This window comes from Homarus americanus, unplaced genomic scaffold (genome assembly GCF_018991925.1).
Source record: "Homarus americanus isolate GMGI-L3 unplaced genomic scaffold, GMGI_Hamer_2.0 scaffold45562, whole genome shotgun sequence".
NCBI lineage: Eukaryota > Metazoa > Arthropoda > Malacostraca > Decapoda > Nephropidae > Homarus > Homarus americanus.
The window spans coordinates 13,557,430-13,578,426 of NW_024744839.1; the positions used below are offsets into that span (position 1 = coordinate 13,557,430).

At 40.4% G+C, this 20,997-nt stretch overlaps 1 protein-coding gene across 1 annotated transcript in view; it reads right to left on the minus strand.

Annotated features, from left to right (window-relative positions):
* Nucleotides 1-15,277: 15,277 nt before the first annotated feature.
* Nucleotides 15,278-20,997, minus strand: part of LOC121878191 (serine/threonine-protein kinase DCLK1-like) — a 245,687-nt gene continuing 239,967 nt past the window's right edge. Inside the window, exon 11 of the mRNA XM_042384235.1 lies at nt 15,278-18,150. Within this exon, the coding sequence (XP_042240169.1) occupies nt 18,022-18,150 (129 nt within the window). The 3' untranslated portion in view covers nt 15,278-18,021. The remainder of the gene's footprint in view (nt 18,151-20,997) is intronic.

The following is a 20,997-nucleotide window of genomic DNA, read 5'->3' on the forward strand; positions in this document are numbered from 1 at the left end:
CCGCGAATTCCCCAGTGTATGCTTCGTGGTTTGGGTCAAGCAGCGCCGCCATACATCACGGAGGTCAACTACTAAGCCACGCCTACCCCCGCTATTTAAGACCTGACCTCGTGGTGATCTCCCTCTTTCTACTTACAGACGCAGCCAGCAACACCTCCTCCTCCGCCGCTGCCTGGCGGCCCTCGCTCCTCCTCCGCCTGCCTGGCGGTCCTCGCTCCCGCCGGCAAGCATGGCGACCCACAAGCTGTCCTTCTCTGAGCATCCTCACCAACCAGCTCTCCCTATATCACGCTTGTAACCATGCTGCCTTCCCAGCACCAAGCTGCATTGTACATCCAATACAACATTGTGAGTTTCCTTTCTCCATCCCATCCTGAGTGTGAACCCAAACATCCCATACCCCTCCAATGGTGACCCCCGGAGATTCGCACTCACACAGGATGGAGGAGAAACCGATCACGCTCCCAGTCTTTAAGCAACATGGAAGACTGGCTTATCCACCCAAAAGCAGCTCTCATCGGCTCTACAGCTACTGTCTCTACACCACAGGTTAGACACCCTAGAGCAGCACTGCTTCTCTAAGCAGGCACCAGCTCCTCTTCCTGCCCCAAGCACCACGTCTTACCGACCCCAGCACACCCGTCCTGCCTCAGACGCCGCCCCCGGCCCAGCAGTACCCCCTGCCGCTCCTCCTGATGCAGCCCCTGCTCCCGACGCGGCCCATGCGCATGAGTGCGGACCCACACACCCCTCTTTTCTCCCTCAGGTACTCCCTGCTACTGTCCTGCACCCTGCTGCTGTCGTGGACCCAGCTGCTGTCACGAGCCCTCATCCACTTCTGCTGACGCAGCCCCTGCTCCTGACCCAGGCCCACACACACCCCAGCAGGCGCATCTCAGGACTCTGTACCTACCATGAGGGAAGCACAACATTCATCGCCTCCACACACCCTTTTTCTCCCTCTCTACTCCAACAGATATTGTGTATCTAGACAGTTGTCTCCTCAAGCGGCCGGCTCATCCACGCCCTCACCGTTATGGCTCACATGTGGCATGCACCGCCCGTTCTGCCTCACATGTGCCATGCAACCCTGCAGACAACAAGTCTCCTACACCGCCTGGAGGGAAGGAGGGAGTATTGTAGTGGATTTCTCCCCTACAAACGCTGTTTGTCGCTGAGTAGCCGACCCTGTGAATTCCCCAGTGTATGCCTCGTGGTTTGGGTCAACCAGCGCCGCCATACATCACGGAGGTCAACTACTAAGCCACGCCTACCCCCGCTATTTAAGACCTGACCTCGTGGTGACCTGCCTCTTTTCTACCTACACCAACCAGCAAGCAACACCACCTCCTCCTCCGCCTGCCCGGCGGTCCTCGCTCCCGCCGGCAAGCATGGCGACCCACAAGCTGGTCCTCCTCTGAGCATCCTCACCAACCAGCTCTCTCTACATCACGCTTGTAACCATGCTGCCTTCCCAGCACCAAGCTGCATTGTACATCCAATACAAGATGTATATAGAGAGCACATTGTGAGTTTCCTTTCTCCATTCCATCCTGAGTGTGAACCAAACAACTCATACCCCACAGTATAATACCTGAGTAAGTGCTGTTGAGTAAATAAGAAATACGGAGTCTGCAATAAGCCCAGGAGTTGAGCCTGGTACTTTGATTTCATATTAATAAACTTGTTCTTTGAGTATTTTAGGAGTATTCATTTCTCCCACAGTAGTTACCTTTATTTCCATCCAAGTGACCCTGATATCAGAATTACACTACCCATGTACCTAGACCACCGACATGTTACCAAAATGAACTGAAGTAAGTAGAAAGAATAATTGAAAGAACTAAGACATGTTGTGGTTTCACCCTTCTTTCCCCTTATCGATCTGGTCAATGAAAAACCTAACCCAATGCCTAGTCCACTCTGCCCGCTACCTAACGAGTTACGTACTGTCCAGATGGGGTCTGGTGGCAGCGACCCTTAGAAATTAAGATTAGAGTTAAGAATTCCCCCTTAGAATTAGTGACCCCAGACTGGCAGTATAATACAAGTGCACAATTGTAACAATGAATCGTCCAAAGCAAGTGAGAAAGCTCATAACCCTTGAAACTAAGAAAGAAATCACAAAGAAATGTGAGAATGGAACAAGCATTGCGAAACTTAGTGATGAATATGGGATAGCTAATTCGACTATATGTACGATTTTGAAGAATAAAGGGGAGTTGAAAACTGTGCAAGTGGCTAAGGGAATCTCTAGACTTAGCAAAGCAAGGTGTAATGTGATTGAGGAGATGGAAAATTTACTCTTAGTGTGGATAAAGGAGAAAGAAATGGCAGGTGATAGCATTAGTGAAGCTATAATTTGTGAGAAGGCCAGACAATTGTTTGAGGACCTTAAAGCCAAGACTCCCAGTGGAAGTGATAGTGCTGTGCCAGTGTTTAGGGGTACCAAGGGGTGGTTTACTGGTTTCAGAAGAATAAATAAATTGCACAGTAGTGTAAAACATGGTGATGCTGCTAGTGCAGATAAGGAAGCAGCTAAGGAACACCATGACATTTTTTTTAATGCGATTAAAGAGGGAGGCTTTGTTTCTCAGCAGGTATTCAACTGTGATGAAACTGGAGTTTTTAGAAAAAAATGCCTCGCCGTACGTACATTACAAGGGAGGAAACTTCTGCTGCTGGCCATAAGCCAATGAAAGACAGGCTTACCCTCCTTGTTTGTGCTAATGCTTCTGGTGACTGCAAGATAAAACCACTCCTTGTGTACCATGCAGAAAACCCCAGAGCTTTAAAAAACACTAGGAAGAACCGCCTTGGTGTTATGCGGAGGTCAAACCCAAAGGCTTGGGTGACCAGGAGTCTTTTCTCTGAGTGGGTGACTGAGGTGTTTGGACCCAGCGTTCGGGAATACCTCAGGGAGAATAATCTTCCACTGAAAGCTCTATTGGTGATGGACAATGCACTAGCCCACCCTCCTAATTTGATGGTTGAATTGCCAGAGGAGTTCAACTTCATCACTGTGCACTTCTTGCCACCCAACACAACACCTCTCATCCAGCTCATGGATCAACAGGTAATTTCTAACTTTAAGAAGCTGTACACAAAGGCACTGTTTAGAAAATGTTTTGCATCTACTTCTTCCAGTGATGTTAGTTTGAAGGAATTTTGGAAGAGTCACTTCAGTATAGCAGATGCTGTGTTTTTAATTGTGTCAGCCTGGAAAGAGGTTACTGTGAGGTGTCTTTGTGCTGCTTGGAGGCCATTGTGGCCTGAATGTGTGCTTCAAAGAGACTTTGAAGGCTTTGAAGAGTTAGAGGAAGAGGCTGTTGTACATGAAATTGTGTCTCTGGGCAATTCAATGGGCCTGGAAGTGGATGATGATGATGTTGAGGAGTTGGTGGAGAAGCACAGTAAGGAGCTGTCCACTGAGGAGCTGCTTGAGCTTCACAAAAAGGAAAACGAGACACTGAAGCGGAGCTTAACTTCTGAGGAGTCAGGGGAGGATGAGGACAAGGAGGAAAGCCGCATCATTCCAGCCAAAGATTTCAAGGATGTGTTCTTTTGCTGGAGCAAACTGTCTAAGCTTGTGGAGGATTATCATCCTGATATTGGTGCTGTGGAAAAGGGCATCAGTGTGTTTAATGACAATGTGATGAACTACTTTTGGAAGGTCCAGAAATCAAGGTTGAAGCAGCCAACCCTGGATTCCTTCTTTAAAAAAGTAGCAAAAGACCCTACAGACAAAGTGCCTGTAAGACAGTCACCAAAGAGGGCTAGGAAGGATGACTCCTCTCCTTCCACCTCTTCTCCATAATTCTCTCCTCCCCCTTCCTCCTCTGCCTCCTGTCCTGCATGCTGAACAACACTAAGGTAAGATAAAGTACCGTATTTTTTACATTTTCCACAGAAAATTTTCAGTGTTAAGTGGTTGTATTTGGGGGCCTGGGTTGGATTAATCCTTTAATGAACGAATGCTATAACGAACGAGGTTCTAGAACCACTAGATTCGTTTATAGCATACCCAACTTATATATATATATATATATATATATATATATATATATATATATATATATATATATATATATATATATATATATATATATATATATATATATATATATATATATATATATAAGGGCCAATAGTCAATTGCCACGCTGGCCTGTGATTGCCGTAGATAATTTAAAGAGAAGGTTGTGTATTCTGTGTGTTCTTTATGTGATCGGCTGGCTTGAGCCGCCATTTGGGATCCAAACCTTTCCGCCATCCGCCATGTTGTGTAAGCGGGCGGCTGAGGCAGGCGTGACAAGGCCCCCAGGCCACTCAAACACAATGAAGTTCTTCACCCGCCACCCACCACAGCCGGCCCAAGTCAGTGATAGTGATAATAATAGTGAGGATATGGACTTATATGGACTTTGAGGGGTTTGACAAAGAGGCCCTGCAAGCCTCTGTGGTGGATAGTGATACAATTGATACAAGTGATACAGGTGAAGGCCAATAATCTGCCCTCTGCCTCGGAACCAACCACCCATCCCCGTGTGCCCAGCCATCTTCTTTTCTACTAATGTAAGTGTTAAAAAACCTAATATTATTGATATTTCTCTTAATTATTAATTGTGTGTGCATACCATCATAAAGTTAAGATAATATTTTTACTACAACATAGTTGTGTGACGTCAAAAAGTGGAGTTTGGGGGTCGGCCCGGTCTCTATTTCAATTAATCCCATATGTTATGTTGTTCACTTTACGCGTTTCTCACTTTTCGCGGTACCCTGTGGGTTGAAATAACCGCGTAAAGTGAGGGTTGACTGTATATATATATATATATATATATATATATATATATATAATATATATATATATATATATATATATATATATATACTGTATATATATATATATATATATATATATATATATATATATATATATATATATATATATATATATATATATATATATATATATATATATGCTTACAAACTACAAGGAAAGAAGAAAAATCATCAGCTTTAACTGGTCAGTTTTGATGTAACATCACTCTTTACAAAGGTCCCAGTTGATGATTTACTAGAGTTCCTCATAGATTCCCTGGATGATGTTTCACTGCCCGTTTCGAAAGACGACTTCATCGAACTCATCAAACTATGTATTAAGGATTGCAAATTTGAATTCAATGGAGAATATTATGCTCAAAAATTTGGTATGGCAATGGGTAATCCACTCTCACCTGTATTAAGCAACCTATATATGGAATACTTTGAAAAGAAACTATTAAGTAATATTTTACCACCCTCAGCAGTCTGGTTTAGATATGTTGATGATGTATTATGTCTCTGGCCATGTAATGAGGACCTAAAAGCTTTCCTGCCACAACTTAACAACTTAGCCCCCTCGATCAAATTCACTGTGGAATTAGAGCAAGACTCTAAATTGCCATTCCTAGACTGTCTGATACACAGAATAGGTAACACTTTTAAGTTCAGCATTTATAGAAAACCAACTAATGTGTGTTCATACATTCATTATTATTCTGCCCACAATAATAAAGTCAAACAGTCAGTATTTTCAACAATGTTTTTACGTGCCTTGAGAATTTGCAGTCCGGAATTCATTGATGAGGAATACAAATATATATATAATATTGGCTCAAACCTTAAATACCCTAGATCTTTCAAAGACAAATGCCTAAACATTACTAAGAATACTTTTTATAGAACTGATCCCAAGCCCACCCATGACCATAAGAATATCTTAATATTACCATTTCACAAAAATTTCTCACACATTCCTTCACAACTAAAAACCTGGAACGTCAATGTGGTATTTAAAAACTCATGCACTGTTAAACAAATGTTAATCCAGAACTCCCCCAACAACACAATTGGTTGCATTTATAAAGTTCTTTGCAAGGAATGTAATATGTTTTACTTAGGCCAGACAGATAAAGATCTTGCAACTAGAATTAAACAACACAAATACAGTGTTAGGACAGGCCAGGAATCCAATGCTCTGTTTGTTCATTTGAGGGATAACAAGCATTGCATTGACTGGGATAATGCCTCCTCAATATTACCATGTAATTCAATTGATAGTAGGAACATCATAGAATCTAGTCTTATTAAACATACCGAAGCATTCAACATGAATTTGAGTAACGGCATGTACAAGCTGGACAATTTTGTAATTAAGAAGATTTGTGATCAGGTGAGAAGGCCGGGTCACTTGACCATCTGACCTGACCACCAACCGTTGTGTGCTATTTAAAGATTAGTAGGGTCATTACCTAATACCTGACCATTGTGGACCTGGTCTCACCCTCCTCTGTATATATACACCTTGATTTGTATTACTCTCTCTAGTCTGTACTCACCCCTGAAGATGTGAATTACACGAAAGCGCTTGGGAACTTCGTGTTTTCTTCTTTCCTTGTGGTTATCAGCATATACCTAGATCACGCGCACCTACAGTGACATTTATATACATAGTATATATATATATATATATATATATATATATATATATATATATATATATATATATATATATATATATATATATATATATATATATATATATATAATATATTTTCAGGGAAAAGAAACCATCTGACGTCTCTGAAGATGTGAATTACACGAAAGCGGAACTTCGTATTTCTTCTTTCCTTGTGGTTATCAGCATATACCTAGATCACGCGCACCTACAGTGATTTACGTATATATATATATATATATATATATATATATATATATATATATATATATATATATATATATATATATACATATATATATATATATATATATATATATACTGTATATATATATATATATATATATATATATATATATATATATATATATATATATATATATATATATATATATATATATATATATATATATATATATATATTGTATGTACACTGCAGTGCTAGGGAGTTGCTGTGTGGTGAGGAGCTTGTTCAGAAGAGGTCTTGTCTGTTTGAGAGCGTTGAATAGAATGACCTTCACGGCGAGGCTAGGGGGTATTTATATGATTCTGCCGGATCAGGTTGGAGGGTGTGAAGTGGACGGCGCTGCTGATTGGCTGAAGTGAAGACTGTAACAGGCCAATCACTGCGCAGTCCAAAAGTGAGGCCCATCACATTAGGAACTCGCCGCTGGTTGGCTGGTAAGCGGACGGCAAGTGATCAACAAGCAGTTGTAGGGGAAAGTATCCACTACACCTCTGTACAATAACACCAGAAGCATCTGGCAAGTGTCACAAATATATATAAATATTATAAAGGTGCTTACTAAAGCCTAAGGAAGGAAGGATAGTCCTTTAACACATCATCAATATTATTTACATAATATCTGGCCAGGGGAGGATCATCGTGTCTTCCATCAGGGGGTCATAGAGTGGTGGTCCAGCAGGCGTCACAGAAGCGTTGTGTGTGTGGGGATATCTTAGGAGGTAATGGATAAGGGTGCAGCTGTCGGGTCTTCTGCATAATGCACAAGAGCATTGCTCAGGGGATGCGGGGATACCAATCTCCCAAGCAAAGTCATACCCAATGATGATATGGGCAGCAATCACGTCCCTTTTCTGCGACCCTTTCCCATAGATATAAGAGAGGTCAGGAAGTTTAAGAAGGACATCATACCAGGTGGGCGGGGAGTCCAAGGGGATGGCTGCTTCCCAAGCTTCTCTCTGTTTGTGGCTAATTTGGGTCCTTAGCTGTAAAAGTGCTCGAGGAACAACTTAGTCAAGTGTGGCTTTGTTACAGCCAGTCTTGGCAAGGCCATCTGCTGCCTCATTCCCAAGATACCGAGATGACTGAGTATCCATAGGAATGTCACAGGACGGCCTGCATCCTGAAGTGTGGATATTAACCCTCGTATTCAGAGGATGAGGTCCTTTGTGTGTTCTTACGAGGTGGCCATTCATAGCTGAAGTCATTCTGTTTTGATATTTGAGCACTAGAGAATCCGATGGAAACATAGAGAGTGTTGTCAGTCTTGTATTATAGAAATTATATAATTGTCTGAAATGTAAACACAAAACGTACTTATCGGTCGAGTTTAACGGAAAGCTCAAGTTATCTTTACTCCAGCCATACCCACCCCCTCACACTGCCGTTCTGAGCATTTGTTGTCAGTTTTATTCTTGTCTTTGAGAGCTCAGTCACTACTTAGTTTGAAAAGGGAAACTTAGCAAGATTAATATGAGTTCGTCGCCTCATTTTCAAACGCCGCTGTGTAGAGTAACTTAGTCTGTCGATTTACTTTCTGTAAGTGGCGACTTGGTAACTCATGGTTGGAGGATGCTGGTTGGAGATTGAGTCAGAGGGCCCCTGACATCACTCCAGCCACAAATTCCATCCTGCTTAGAGAGATAAGGTCCAGTGCGTCTTCCAGGACGCTAGTTGATATTGCAGCAGAGGTTTTCTTTGGGTCAACTGAAATGAGCCCCTTACAAAGACGGTTACCTCATTACAGTACTTAGCAATTACAAGTATTCTCTATACAGCACTGTACAGGTACTATAAAATATTGATTTAACTAATATTGTTGATATACTGCGAAAATTTTAAAATAAACCCTTGCTACTGTGCGTTTTGTTTACTAATGGCAGTGGTGCGGCAGCGTGCCATCTATTGAGGAATTGCTAAAGGCTGTCTGCTGGTCTCAAAGTGCAGGAATGTTTGTTTCTTCATACGTAGGCTCTCATATTTGGACACCAATTTAGACTGTAAAAACCTCGCAAAATTTTAATCGTCCAAATTTAGATGCAACTTCCTATGGAGAAAATTTATTTGAGTCTGGTACTTTCGATGTTTGGCTAAATTTTGCCTTATTTACCCTACAGTACTTTTTGGGGCAAATTACTACCTGTAATAAAGCAACATCCTAATAAACCAGGATTTAAAGATGAATAAAATGCTTTTGACTGTTTTACTGGATAGGATATTTAGAGATTTACAGTTTTTTATTTTTTTTATTGTTTGCTTACCAAAATTTTTAATTCAACTGATTTTTACCGAGTTGTTTTTTACTTTTATTTATATTTTTTTTAAATAGATTTTTTGTTTTATTCAGACGTTGATATACATGTTTAGATTTGCTTACCTTCGTCTGTTGGAAAATATTTCCCGTCATTGTCCTACCGACAAAAACAAGAGAAAGAATGTAAACACTACAGCCCGCTAGATGCAGAGGTCACCAGGTGTAGAAAATGAGTGCTGTATTAAAGATTTCCACTTCTTATACAGATTTCTTTTTGTAAATTGATGAAAATGGCGCCTAATAAGCAGTTCTAAGTGATGATATTCAAAGAGGTGCGTGTACTTGTGCCAAAAGGGCTGTATATCAAGCAATGGTTTCACTGGTGTCGGTTAGTAAGTATAAAAAGGTTTTTTCCTAGAATTACATTTCCAAAATCAGGGTGTGTCTTCCACGATGCAGAGTCTTCTAAGCCGAAAAATACGGTATGCAATGATCAATTAACATAGTTTTGATGTGTTTAAGTAGTGTTCAAGCGCCTTCAGCCAATTAATGTTACGATATTCGTGTCATTTACTCTAGCCACGATATCCATCCCACTTACAGACAGAGAGAGAGAGAGAGAGAGAGAAAGAGAGAGAGAGGTTTCTGTAGGCCAAGCTGGTCGTGTCGACCCCGGGACGATGTCCACACTAGTATTTGGAGATGGATGAACGTAAATAAGGTCGGATATCGTTGCCAACACAGTGTGTGGTGAGTTAATCGGCTAATAAGGATGTGCGCCAGACGTGTCCACTGTCCACCTGTGGTCAACCCCGCGATGTAAACGACCTGCTCATGCAGTGTTGTTGTATGAATCCACTGCTAAGTACAGATTACTGTGGGTGTGTTATGTGTCCAAGAATTCATGTGTATAATCTCAGTGCTATGTATGTTTATAGCTAGCAAGATTATGAGGTAAGCCACTTATTTTCGGCGAATTGTAACCATGGTAGCTCTACAGGAATTTAGTTGTGGGGCTACTGCAGTCCTATTACTATTTTACAAGCTACATATTCAGGTACCTGTTGGTTGATGCTCCAGTGTACTATAGGTGTGCTCACAGTGTTAGGTGGTTTTGTGAAAAGTACACCATTTGGTTTGTATACTGGAAGTTGTATTGTACCTAACTGGGAAGTACTATGGGTGGAGCCCAGAATGTGATCCGTGCAGTTTGTATACTGGAAGCTGTATTGTTGGTACTTCAGTGTACGAGGTATAAGAGTAACGTGGCGTTTTGTTTAAGAGATACGCGAAGTGATGGTGACTGCGAGAGATGTACTGTACCTTGTTGAGAAGTACATGAGTGTTACTCATGGTAGTTGTGTGTACTGGAAGTAGTCAGAAGTCTAGCTTTTGTAATAAAACATTTTTATTTATTTTAGGGGCATTATTTTCCTACAGTGACCACCTTTATTTTCGTCCCATATCTTAGTACTGTGGGGTTAACTTGATGTTGAATCGCACTAGGATGGGGGTGAGAAAGGAAACTCAGCTATGGCATTTTCTATAGTATACTGTATATATATTATATACAATGCAGTGCTAGGGAGTTGCTGTGAGGTGAGGAGCTTGTTGAGAGGAGGTCTTGTCTGTTTGAGAGCGCTGAGTAGAATGCCTTTCACGGCGAGGCTGTGAGCTTATATACACATCCACCAGAAGTAAGCGTCGCTGGTGGCCGACCCCCCGCGAGTCTAGACAGCTAGGCTTCTCAGAGAAACTTCGTCGCGGGATTGGCTGATCAGCAACTAACGGCAGTGGCAGTTGTAGGAGAGAGTATCCACTACAGTACCATTAATACAGTTCCAAGTGTCTTACCCTCAATCCATGCTACCACAAGTCAGAGAGTACAGTAGTGGGACAGAGAGAGAAAGTAAAGTAAAGTATTATAGGATATAGATCCCCTATAAATGGTGATATTGGTTGGTCTTTTTTTCACTCGTCCCTACAATGCAATAAAACCTATACTTAATATATTATAAAACAAAGCACTAAACTGGCAACACATCACAACAGCAGTCGTCACCCTCACTCTGGATGTGTTTGTTTGTTAATTCCCAATGGTGTGGTAGCAGCTGTGTGACCGCCTGAGGGGCAAACTATCCCCTTCTTCTGTAGAGGCAACATCTTGCTGCAGGACATTATATTTGTTCTCATTGGTCTAACTCTAGACCTGAAAACGTAAGTGTGATTGTGAGAGCTCTAAATAACTTTAATAAGTGTAATTATTTACTGTATATTGATCATATTATACAAACTGTGCCCTGATGTATCAGCAGTTGTTATATGTGAATTGTATTCAACAGGTTTTGACCGAGTTATACTCATCGAATCAACGACAAGGGTCTTATTGTCCTGCACAAGCCAAAATTGCTCCTATGAACGATTACAGTCAAAACGTGGGATAGGACCATAGTGGAAGCTGCCGAGGATCACATCATCGCAGGGAGCGGTAGGAAGAGGACCTATGTCAGAAAAGACTGGACTTCGTGTCAATATTGTTCGGCAAATCATGCGAGAGTGTTTGTGTTCATTGAAGATAGCCCCACCGGGAACGGCGAGAACTGGTGTCAGAAAAGACTGGCCTCAGTGCCAAAATTGTTCCGACAAGCGCGCAGGAGTATTACCGTTCATTACGGACAGGCAGCGAGTATCCATGTCAAATAGGAGCAGCCTCAGTGTCAATAACATTCGTGCGGACATGCGAGAGAGATTGTGATCAAGGCGTACAGCCAGATTAGATTGCCAAGTTTAAGAAGGCTGGTGTGTGTGTGTGTGTGTGTGTGTGTGTGTGTGTGTGTGTGTGTGTGTGTGTGTGTGTGTGTGTGTGTAAATAAGAAATAAAAACAAGTGAAGTGCCCTTTCTGTTAGAAAATAATAAAGGTATGTGACAGCTAAGTAACGTTGTGTAAGTAAGGGTGCCGCAGCAGTGTTTGTGACATCAGTTGTGTAATGAGTCCCTACATTAATTGTTGGGTCTATGTGGTCGTGTTAGTGTGACATCACTCGTGCGTATGGCATGCGCTTGTGACGTCACTCGTGTGTATGGCACTGTCTGTGACGTCACTCATGCGTATGGCACGCGTCAGTGTGACATCACCTCCACTTGCGTAAGTTCAGTGATCGTGGGACGTTACCATAAGTAGTAGCTGACTCTAAGCGTTACTGCATACATTTATCGAGCAAGACAGATCACGCTCGCTGTTCTGGCAGTCATGGACATGGAAGGTAAGTCAGAAGTAAGGAGCGTGTCCCGTGTGGAACAAGGATACACTGTCGACGTAGAAACCGACGTCTCACCCACCCCGCCAAGGCAGCGCAAGATAAACCTGTCTACCGAGAAGAGAAAGGAACCACCAGACAAAAGGATTGAAGGGCAATTATGTGAGCAATACCAACAGATGCAACAGATGTTTGCTCATATGTCAGCGATGATGCAAAACGTCACCGAAGGTTGAATTAACTACAAAGTAAGAGCAGCACAGAAGATCACGGAAAGGTGTTATCACTACCAGAGACCAAAGGTGGGTAATTGCGCCACAAAAAGTTGTGGCGCAACTTTTTTGGTTGAGCGTGCACTTGCACCGCACATTTTTCCAGAGTTGAGGAACTGTTTGCAGCACAACTTTTACAAGCATTTTCAAGTACAGGTTGTACCTCTCTAGTCCGGCAACCTCGGGACCTGGCCGGTGCCGGACCATGGAAATTGCCGGACCATGGAAATTCACCCTTTTCCTGGATAGATAGTGACTTGTGCTTATGCCTGGAAGCACTAGCACCACTTTCTCCGCGTCATGGTCTCTTTGAAGACATATTGAAGGGTTAAATGTCGTATAGTAGCTTCTCAAATTTCGCGAGTTTTTAATTCCTAACGAATTTTATTGGAACACACAAAAAAATAAATAAATAAAAATTTTGACGGCGGAAACTTGAATTTCGACGGGTTTGAACGGCCTGCCAAAGTGCAGACGACATGCATAATCGTGTAAACAGCGTCATTTCTCTTATGTACAAAAGATTCATTATTGTTTATTACTGAATGTCTTTTTTATTGAATTAATGTTTATATGTGCAAAATGAGCAATACAATTCATTAATAATACGTAGAAAATTAAAACACATGAGGAAATGACACAGCATTGTTTTCGTTGATTACAAAACCAGTGACTGACTGGTTCTACATATAAAACTGAAGAAAATAAGACCTTGGTTGTAGCTGTAGTAAAATTAATATGGTTGTTTTAAGTAATGTTATTTAATGTTAATAAATGGAACAATAGAAGTAGCTAACGATAATGGTAAAGAAAAAGAGAGATCGCATATGTAAGTGCGCATGCGCACACGTGAAAACATATCGTCATTACTTTACATAAGAATATGAAAGCAACACTTATTTACTGTTCATATATATTTTAATTAATGTTTCTGAATTTGTTTTTATTGAATTAATGTACGTGTGTGCAAAATTAACAATACAATTTATTAATAATACGTGGAATATTAGAGGAGACGAGACCGCTGCCGGCATTGTTTATGTTAAAGCTTACGAAACCAGTGACTGATTGGTTCTACATATAAAACTGAAGAAAATAAGACCCTGAGTTTAGCTGTAGTAAAATTAATGTAAAAAATGAATATGGTTGCTTGAAGTACCTGTAATGTTATTTAATGTTAATAAATGGAACAATATAAGTAGCTAACCATTAATGGTAAAAAAAAAAGTGAGACTGCTCGTATGTAAGTGCGCACATGTGAAAATATATCGTCATTACTCTACATAAGAATATGAAAGCAACACTTATTTACTGCTCATATATATTGAAGGGTTAAATGTTGTACTCTGTATAGACAAGCAGAGAGAGAGAGAGAGAGCAGCCGAACTGCCGGATGTAAACAAACCTTAATTTCCCGCGGCTTTTTTTTTTTAAGGGGATTAGCCCACCCGGGCATAGGTCACTGACCCACATTGGGGCCTGAGGGGCAAAAATTTAATACTCCTGTAATAATAATAATAATTCAGATAAGTAAAAAAAAAAAAAAGCTGCCTATCTACCTATTGGACAAACTAAAATCGTTCCGGACCACGGGAGTTTCCGGACCACAGAATGCCGGACTAGAGAGGTACAACCTGTACAACACACAAAATTTTTCGGCAATAATTGAAAATTGGAATATGACCGCATAAACAAACGGGCATCCCTAGAGCCGCGCATTATGAAAATTTCTGTTTCTGACAGAATGATTCAGCATACACATGATACAGGTCGGGCAGCATATTTCTGAACTGTAAGCCAGATGAGACTGCTGTTCTTCAAGTTGCCAAATTTCACCTTTCACATAAACTCTAGAAACTAGAGTTAATGTGAAAGATGAAATCTGGCAATTACAGCGAGGGAAGGGGAGGGAGGAATGATTCATATCATAACCAGTCAGGCAGTCAGTAGCACTGCAGTTAAGGCGTCAGTTTCTTGTTGTTTTGTTTCTTATTATTACTAGTATCACAGATCGTTTTGTGACGAGGAGGAAGGAGGAGGAGTCTGTGGCTGGCAGCAGTGACCCTGCCACTGCAGACCAGGACATGGACATGGAAATTGAAGTGACTAAAACTGTTGACAGCCACTCCACTGAGACTGAGGCCAGTGGCAGTGAGGCATTTTTTTGTAATTTTGTCATAAAATATTGATAATATTAACTTTTTTGTATCAATTATATTTTGTTTTGCTTGAAAATAGGCAAAAAAATGTATTTTAGTACTTGTTTATTTTATTTTTTTTAAATCGTGCGTTGCAGTTGCGCTTGCGGCAAAACTTTTTGAAAATGGTTGCGGTTGCGGAGCAAAAAAAAAATTTGCGCGTGCCCACCTTTGCAAACAGATCAGCATAATTATCACGTTCATTATACTGTACATTAATCTATCAATTCTGGATCATTCTTGAAATCTGGATCTCTTTACTATATTTAGTATGGGCCAATTTCTTGTTAATAAGTACACCAGAAATAAAGCTAAAATCTACTGCTTTCTGGCAAAAGTTAGGAGATGCTTCAGGCACCCAGCACAGCTCAGAGGAACATCTAGAATGGTAGTTTGTTTCCAATGCACATATCACTGAGAAACTGCTTGGATCCAAAGAATAAATTTAAACTTCATGACGAAGTTTTCTCTCAATCCTCAAGGAAAATTTTATCAACTATCACAGAGGGATGGAGAATGTCTGTTTCAGAGTTCAATTATTCTGTGCAGTTAGAATTTGCTTGATCTTTTATTAAAACTGTATTATCATTACAAATAAAGAAATCATATTTACTTCACTAGTACATAAAAATACTAGAGAGTGTGACCTTTCTATGCTAGTATATACACACACACACACACACACACATACAGAACTGTAGCCAGGCATTTTTGCGCTTGGGAAAATTTCACAAAAGGTGCTCCCCTTCTTTTTTCTTGGTTTAAGAGAAATATATATATATATATACCGGAGACAATAGCAAAGGGAAGCTATATGAGCCTACAGTAACTTCAGCCATAATTGTTTGGCCACTAACCCAAAAAGGTCTCAAGATTTTAAAAGCAAACATGATTGCTAACAATTTGGCCACAAACACAAACAAGCCATACAAAATTTTCAAAAGACGTTGAAATTTGTACAACAATGATTGATGATGTATCAGCTAGCCAAACAAGAATAAAAAAATTTTTTTATCTTCACACAATTTCTGGAGTACAGGTATACCCCAAAAAACCGACGTCCAATTAACCGCCGATTACATATAGGGGATATACCTCAAAAGTTTTGTTGATACCCAAGAGATTTGATGATCCGGGGAGGAGTGACAAAATTTTTTTGACTTTCGCAGGCTGTGGTGTGGTGCAAATTCTTGCCACGAGAAGGCTCTGCAAGCTGCCTCCAACCCATTCCTACCTCTCTGCACTTGTTTACATTTACCATGTCTGCTTTATTTTCTTGCTAGAAAGTATGTGCATGACAGAGATATATCAAGGGTAAATGGGGGTTTTTGGAGGGGTGGCCAGTCCCTAACCCCCTGAATTTGTTTGATTCTTATGGGATTAAATGCTTTGATAACTGTTGATTCCCTGACCAATGACTTTTCAAGTCCCTATATACAGTATGTCAGTTATTGGGGTATACCTGTACCTACAGCAATTTCAGTATCTATTTGATAAAGTAAAGGTGAACAGTAAAAACAATAAACTTAAGATGTTTCAAATGCAAATGATTAAAAAAAAATATGACTAGGTCAATAAATATTCTCATTTGTAATGACCACTGATACTAACATATTTCAATATTTCTTGGTCTCTTATCTTTTTTTCAAACAATTTCATTGATTTTGACGAGTTTTGACAAGATATGAATAAAAAGCACTGCAAATTTTAGTTAAACACCCAAATGCTTTATGTTCTCTTTCTGTTAAACTTTCAAACAACAAATATCAAAACAAATATGGCAAATATTTATTAAGTGTTTTATTCTTAATTTATTTTGTATCAATCTTGATCATTTCACTGGCTTTAGTTTATGAAATACAACATAAAGATTTGCATTAAGCCACATTGTCCACACGTGTCAAAAGAGCAAACCTCACACACCCACGTTCAAAAGACACTTCAGCCAGTGGACGTCTGCTGCTCTGATTATGTTCACAAAAGTCGACATCACGAATTGTCAGCCGAGTTTGTCTAAATATATTAATAATTAGAAGAAAAAACAATATGTAAACACTAATATAAATAAAATCAGAAAAAATACAAAGTCAATAAGTGTAATTTGCAAATGCCATAACATAAAAACCTAACTATCATAAGACTGAAAAATTTTATCCAAGAAGTAGAATGCCAAAAGTTCAGTCACACGTTGAGACATGAAGAAGAACTGTCCTTAGCTTTCAGAGTGTGCCCCACAACCAACCGTGCCCTGGGCAGCTGCCCCTCTTGCCCTACCCTAACTACGACACTGTGTGTGTGTGTGTGTGTGTGGGGGGGGGGGACTACCACCTGTTTTACAAGTACACATACTTTTCTTGATAGTTATAAAACTATGTTTTCATCATTACTACCTTGATGAGTTACAGTATATTAAAACTTTTTTCTTAATTTGGCAAAATCAATGATTACTGGTGCAGAAATATTTACTACAAAATATTGAAGTATTACTATCCATTACAAAACTAAAATTATTATCATCATCTGAATATTACTTGAGCAGCTGAATCAGTTCTGGCAAGAAAGAAAAACATTCAATAAGCTCACTGCCATAACACACATACATACCCTTCTTTTGATCTCATTTCCATGTGAAGGATTTGATCACATCACATGTAGTTATGTACACACATAATCCAAACATGTCACATATATACATGCACATACCTACAATTCAGTTACACACAAACATATACAGTACAGTGTACTACACTGTGTATACACTGTACTTACACAGGCATCAATCCCTCACACACAAGTACGGTACCTGTACTGGGTATTTCACAAACATACCCCACATGCAAACACATGATTATGTGCACACACACACACACACACACACACACACACACACACACACACACACACACACACACACATATGCATGCACACACTGCAAAATATGGTAATTATTGACAGAGCCCTCAAATATATCTGTACTGTATACAGTATAGTATTACTAAAGTGAGTGTAGTGTGTGATGGAATGAAACCAGTTACCTGGATGTTGAGTATCTGCATATACTAAGTTTTTAAGAGTCTTCTATCAAAATAAGCATTAGAATCTAACTGTCAATACTTTTATAATAAAATTATAAAGCATTCATTTATGTGTAAAAATAAATAAGTGATACACCTTGTAACGGTTTCACTGAGGTTTGATACATGGATAATGTTCATATGAAATAATGAATGATAATGGACATGACATCTTATAGCCAGTGAAGAGCACCATAGAAGGCTGGGTGTCGATGATTTTCAAAAGACTTGACTGCTGTTTGTGAAAAGAGTCAGTCTTGGACTGCAGGGCGGACTTGTGAGACTGGAAACATCCTGAATGTCCCCTTCACGACAAAGGCTGTGTTTCTCCTTATCTAAAGCTGTCACCTGATAATAAAAAAATACAATGATTAATTATGATATTTAGTGACTGAGGATTGTCATAAAACTTAAATTCATATCAATATTTCTCTCAAGTATTTAGCACTTGTTTTTCAGCCTTTCAAACTTTTTCTCACTCATAAGTAAGGTGGCTGGAATGAAGACGAAACACATAGTCTCTCACTCCATTTAGTGTCATTCATTCATTATTACTGTTGGTCTGTTATAGTATTCCTCTTTCACAGCCAGGGTCCAAATATCATCAGGTTCACTCTTGTTGTTTCACACATCCTTGCATTACCCAACAGTAGCACACCATCCCCCAAAATTCCTAAACAACATACTATTCGTTCATTTGAGCATGTTGCTGTTTCCTGTATGACTAACTCTTCATTTCTAGTGCATCCTTCACCTTATCCTTTCATTCCCTTGGTTTTCCCCCCACCCCTGTATCATCTGTCTTTGACTTGTTCATTACACTTTATCAATCTTTCAATTTTCATTCTTTCAATATACTGTATTCATACCATAAGAGCCAATTCTTAACTGCTTAATACTTCTTTCACTTCCATAACTCCTAATTATTTCATGTTCTTTATTCTCTCCATCCATAAATATTGCTCTCAAGTACAGTACAGTGATATACCCATTAGCCAGAACAATTGGTGCAGAACACTTCCAGGAATGAGAGATTCCCGGCTAATAAGACGACTCTCTCAAAGCCAAAGAAAAATCCCTCATCCCCATAATTTTCCAGGTACAGGGAAAATTTTCAGAATTTCTGGAAATTGCGCATTACATCATCTCTCAAACCCTGAAAACAATTCCCCATTCCCAGAATTTTTCCAGGTTCCGAAATTTGTTCAGAATTTTCCAGAATGACACATTATTTCATCTCTCAAACCCAGAAAAATTCCCCCATCTCTAAAATTTTTCAAATTTTCTGGGTACCGGAAAAATGTTTTTTTTGAATTTCCAGAAAATAAGCCTGTTTTTCATCTCTCAAACCCGGGGAAAAAATCACCCATCCATGTAATTTTCTGGGCACCAGAAAATTTTCTCAGAATTTTCCACAAAATGAGCCCCTCAGAAAATCGTTTCCAAACTCGGAATTTTCTGGAAAATTCCAAGAAAATTTAAATTCCAGCTACCGGAGAGTTCCGGTTAAAAGGGATTCTGGCTTATGGAGATATTACTACAAAGTGATATCTCCGTTAGCCGGAACAATTGGTGCAGAGTACTTCCAGGGATGAAAGATTTCCGGGTAACAAGATGACTTTCTCAAACCCGGAAAAATTCCTTGGCCCCAGAACCTTTTCCGGTTACTGGGAAAAGTTTCCGAATGTCTAAATAAGACATCTTGCACAGACAGACACTAGCCCGCTTCCCCAGAAAGTTTATGGGTGCTGGGGATGTTTTCCTTGAGTCTAAACTACTGAAATCCGTAAATGCAGTTTTCATTATCGGTTACGGTAAGTGACAGAAAGGTGGAGACAGCAGCCCCTCGGAAGCGTACAGCTTGGCGTCGGTTACTGAGGAAGTCTGTAAGCCATGGTATAAGACTTCTTTGAAACCCGAGGTCGATAGCTTTGTTGATGATTAAATTGTGGTCGACTAGGTCGAATGCCTTAGTGAAGTCAATGAAGGCGACAGCTACATAAGTTTTTCGTTTCTCCAGATGGCAGTACAATATATGTAGTTGAGAAAGCTGACAAGACAGTGAGTGGTGGAGGAAGTTTTCATATTACCAAATTGCTGAGGATCTACGGTTCCTGCAATATCAGCATAAGCCCAGTCAAACACAAAATTTTCACAAATTAAGCTGGGTATTGGGGTGATTGCAATGGGTTGTAGCTGATTTAAGGATTATGGGCTGGTTGACTTGGGCACTGGTGACACACATCGGAGTCTTCCAATCAGCTGGGCATCTGGCTTGACTGAGAGAAGCATTAATGATGGAGCAGAGGGGTTTAGCAAGCTTCAGGGAGAACTCCTTGAAGAGTTTCATTGGTAAGTCAATGGCAGTGGTGGAGCATTTTAACTTCAGTTTGTCCAGACTTTTTGCTACTTCAAATTCTTCTACTAAGTCAGTGGGAAGGGGGGCTGGTAGGTAAGCAGGGAGAGTGGTTGTGTCAAGCCAGGGGAGCGTCTGGCATATAGTAGCGAAATGGTTATTTTATTGCTCAGCTGCGTCAATTAGTGAGATGGCTAAGGAAGGGGAAGGGGTGTGTCTCATTGTTTAGTCAACAGAGTTCTTTAAGCTTACCATACCACTGACTGATGTTGGTCTGCTTCAGGTGTTGCAATTTGGTTAGGTAGTGAGACTTCTTTGCAGTGCGTATTTTGCGGATGACTCGGTTGTAAAGGGACCTGTAGCGGTTGTGGTCATTGAGATAAAAGGGTCTGTCTCTCTGTTGCATAAATCTTTTGATCTGAGGTGTGATCCAGGGCAAATCAGCTAGGTGAGATCTGACGGACTTCTTGGGGAAGAAATGATGGTGAACTTTCGTGGTGGTGTTGGTATAATTTATCCATTTGGTATCCACGTCATCCACACTAAGTACTTCAGTCCAGGGATGGTGAACTATCCACTGCCCGAAGAGACGCACTGCAGTCAGTAATCGGCCTGTAGGTCTTGATGTAGGGTCTCTGTATTTGAGTAGGAGTGGCAGCTGGGGACCAGAGCACTGATAGGTACGTGCTACACCCGATAGGAGGCATTGGTTGAGGTGGTTGGTACTTGTCCGCTAAGTCGGTTAAGATAAGGGCAAGGGTATTTTGACCGTGTGTGGGGAAGTTCACAACTTGTGATAGTGACAGCTGGTCCTGGATATCAGTGGTGTCATTTTCAGT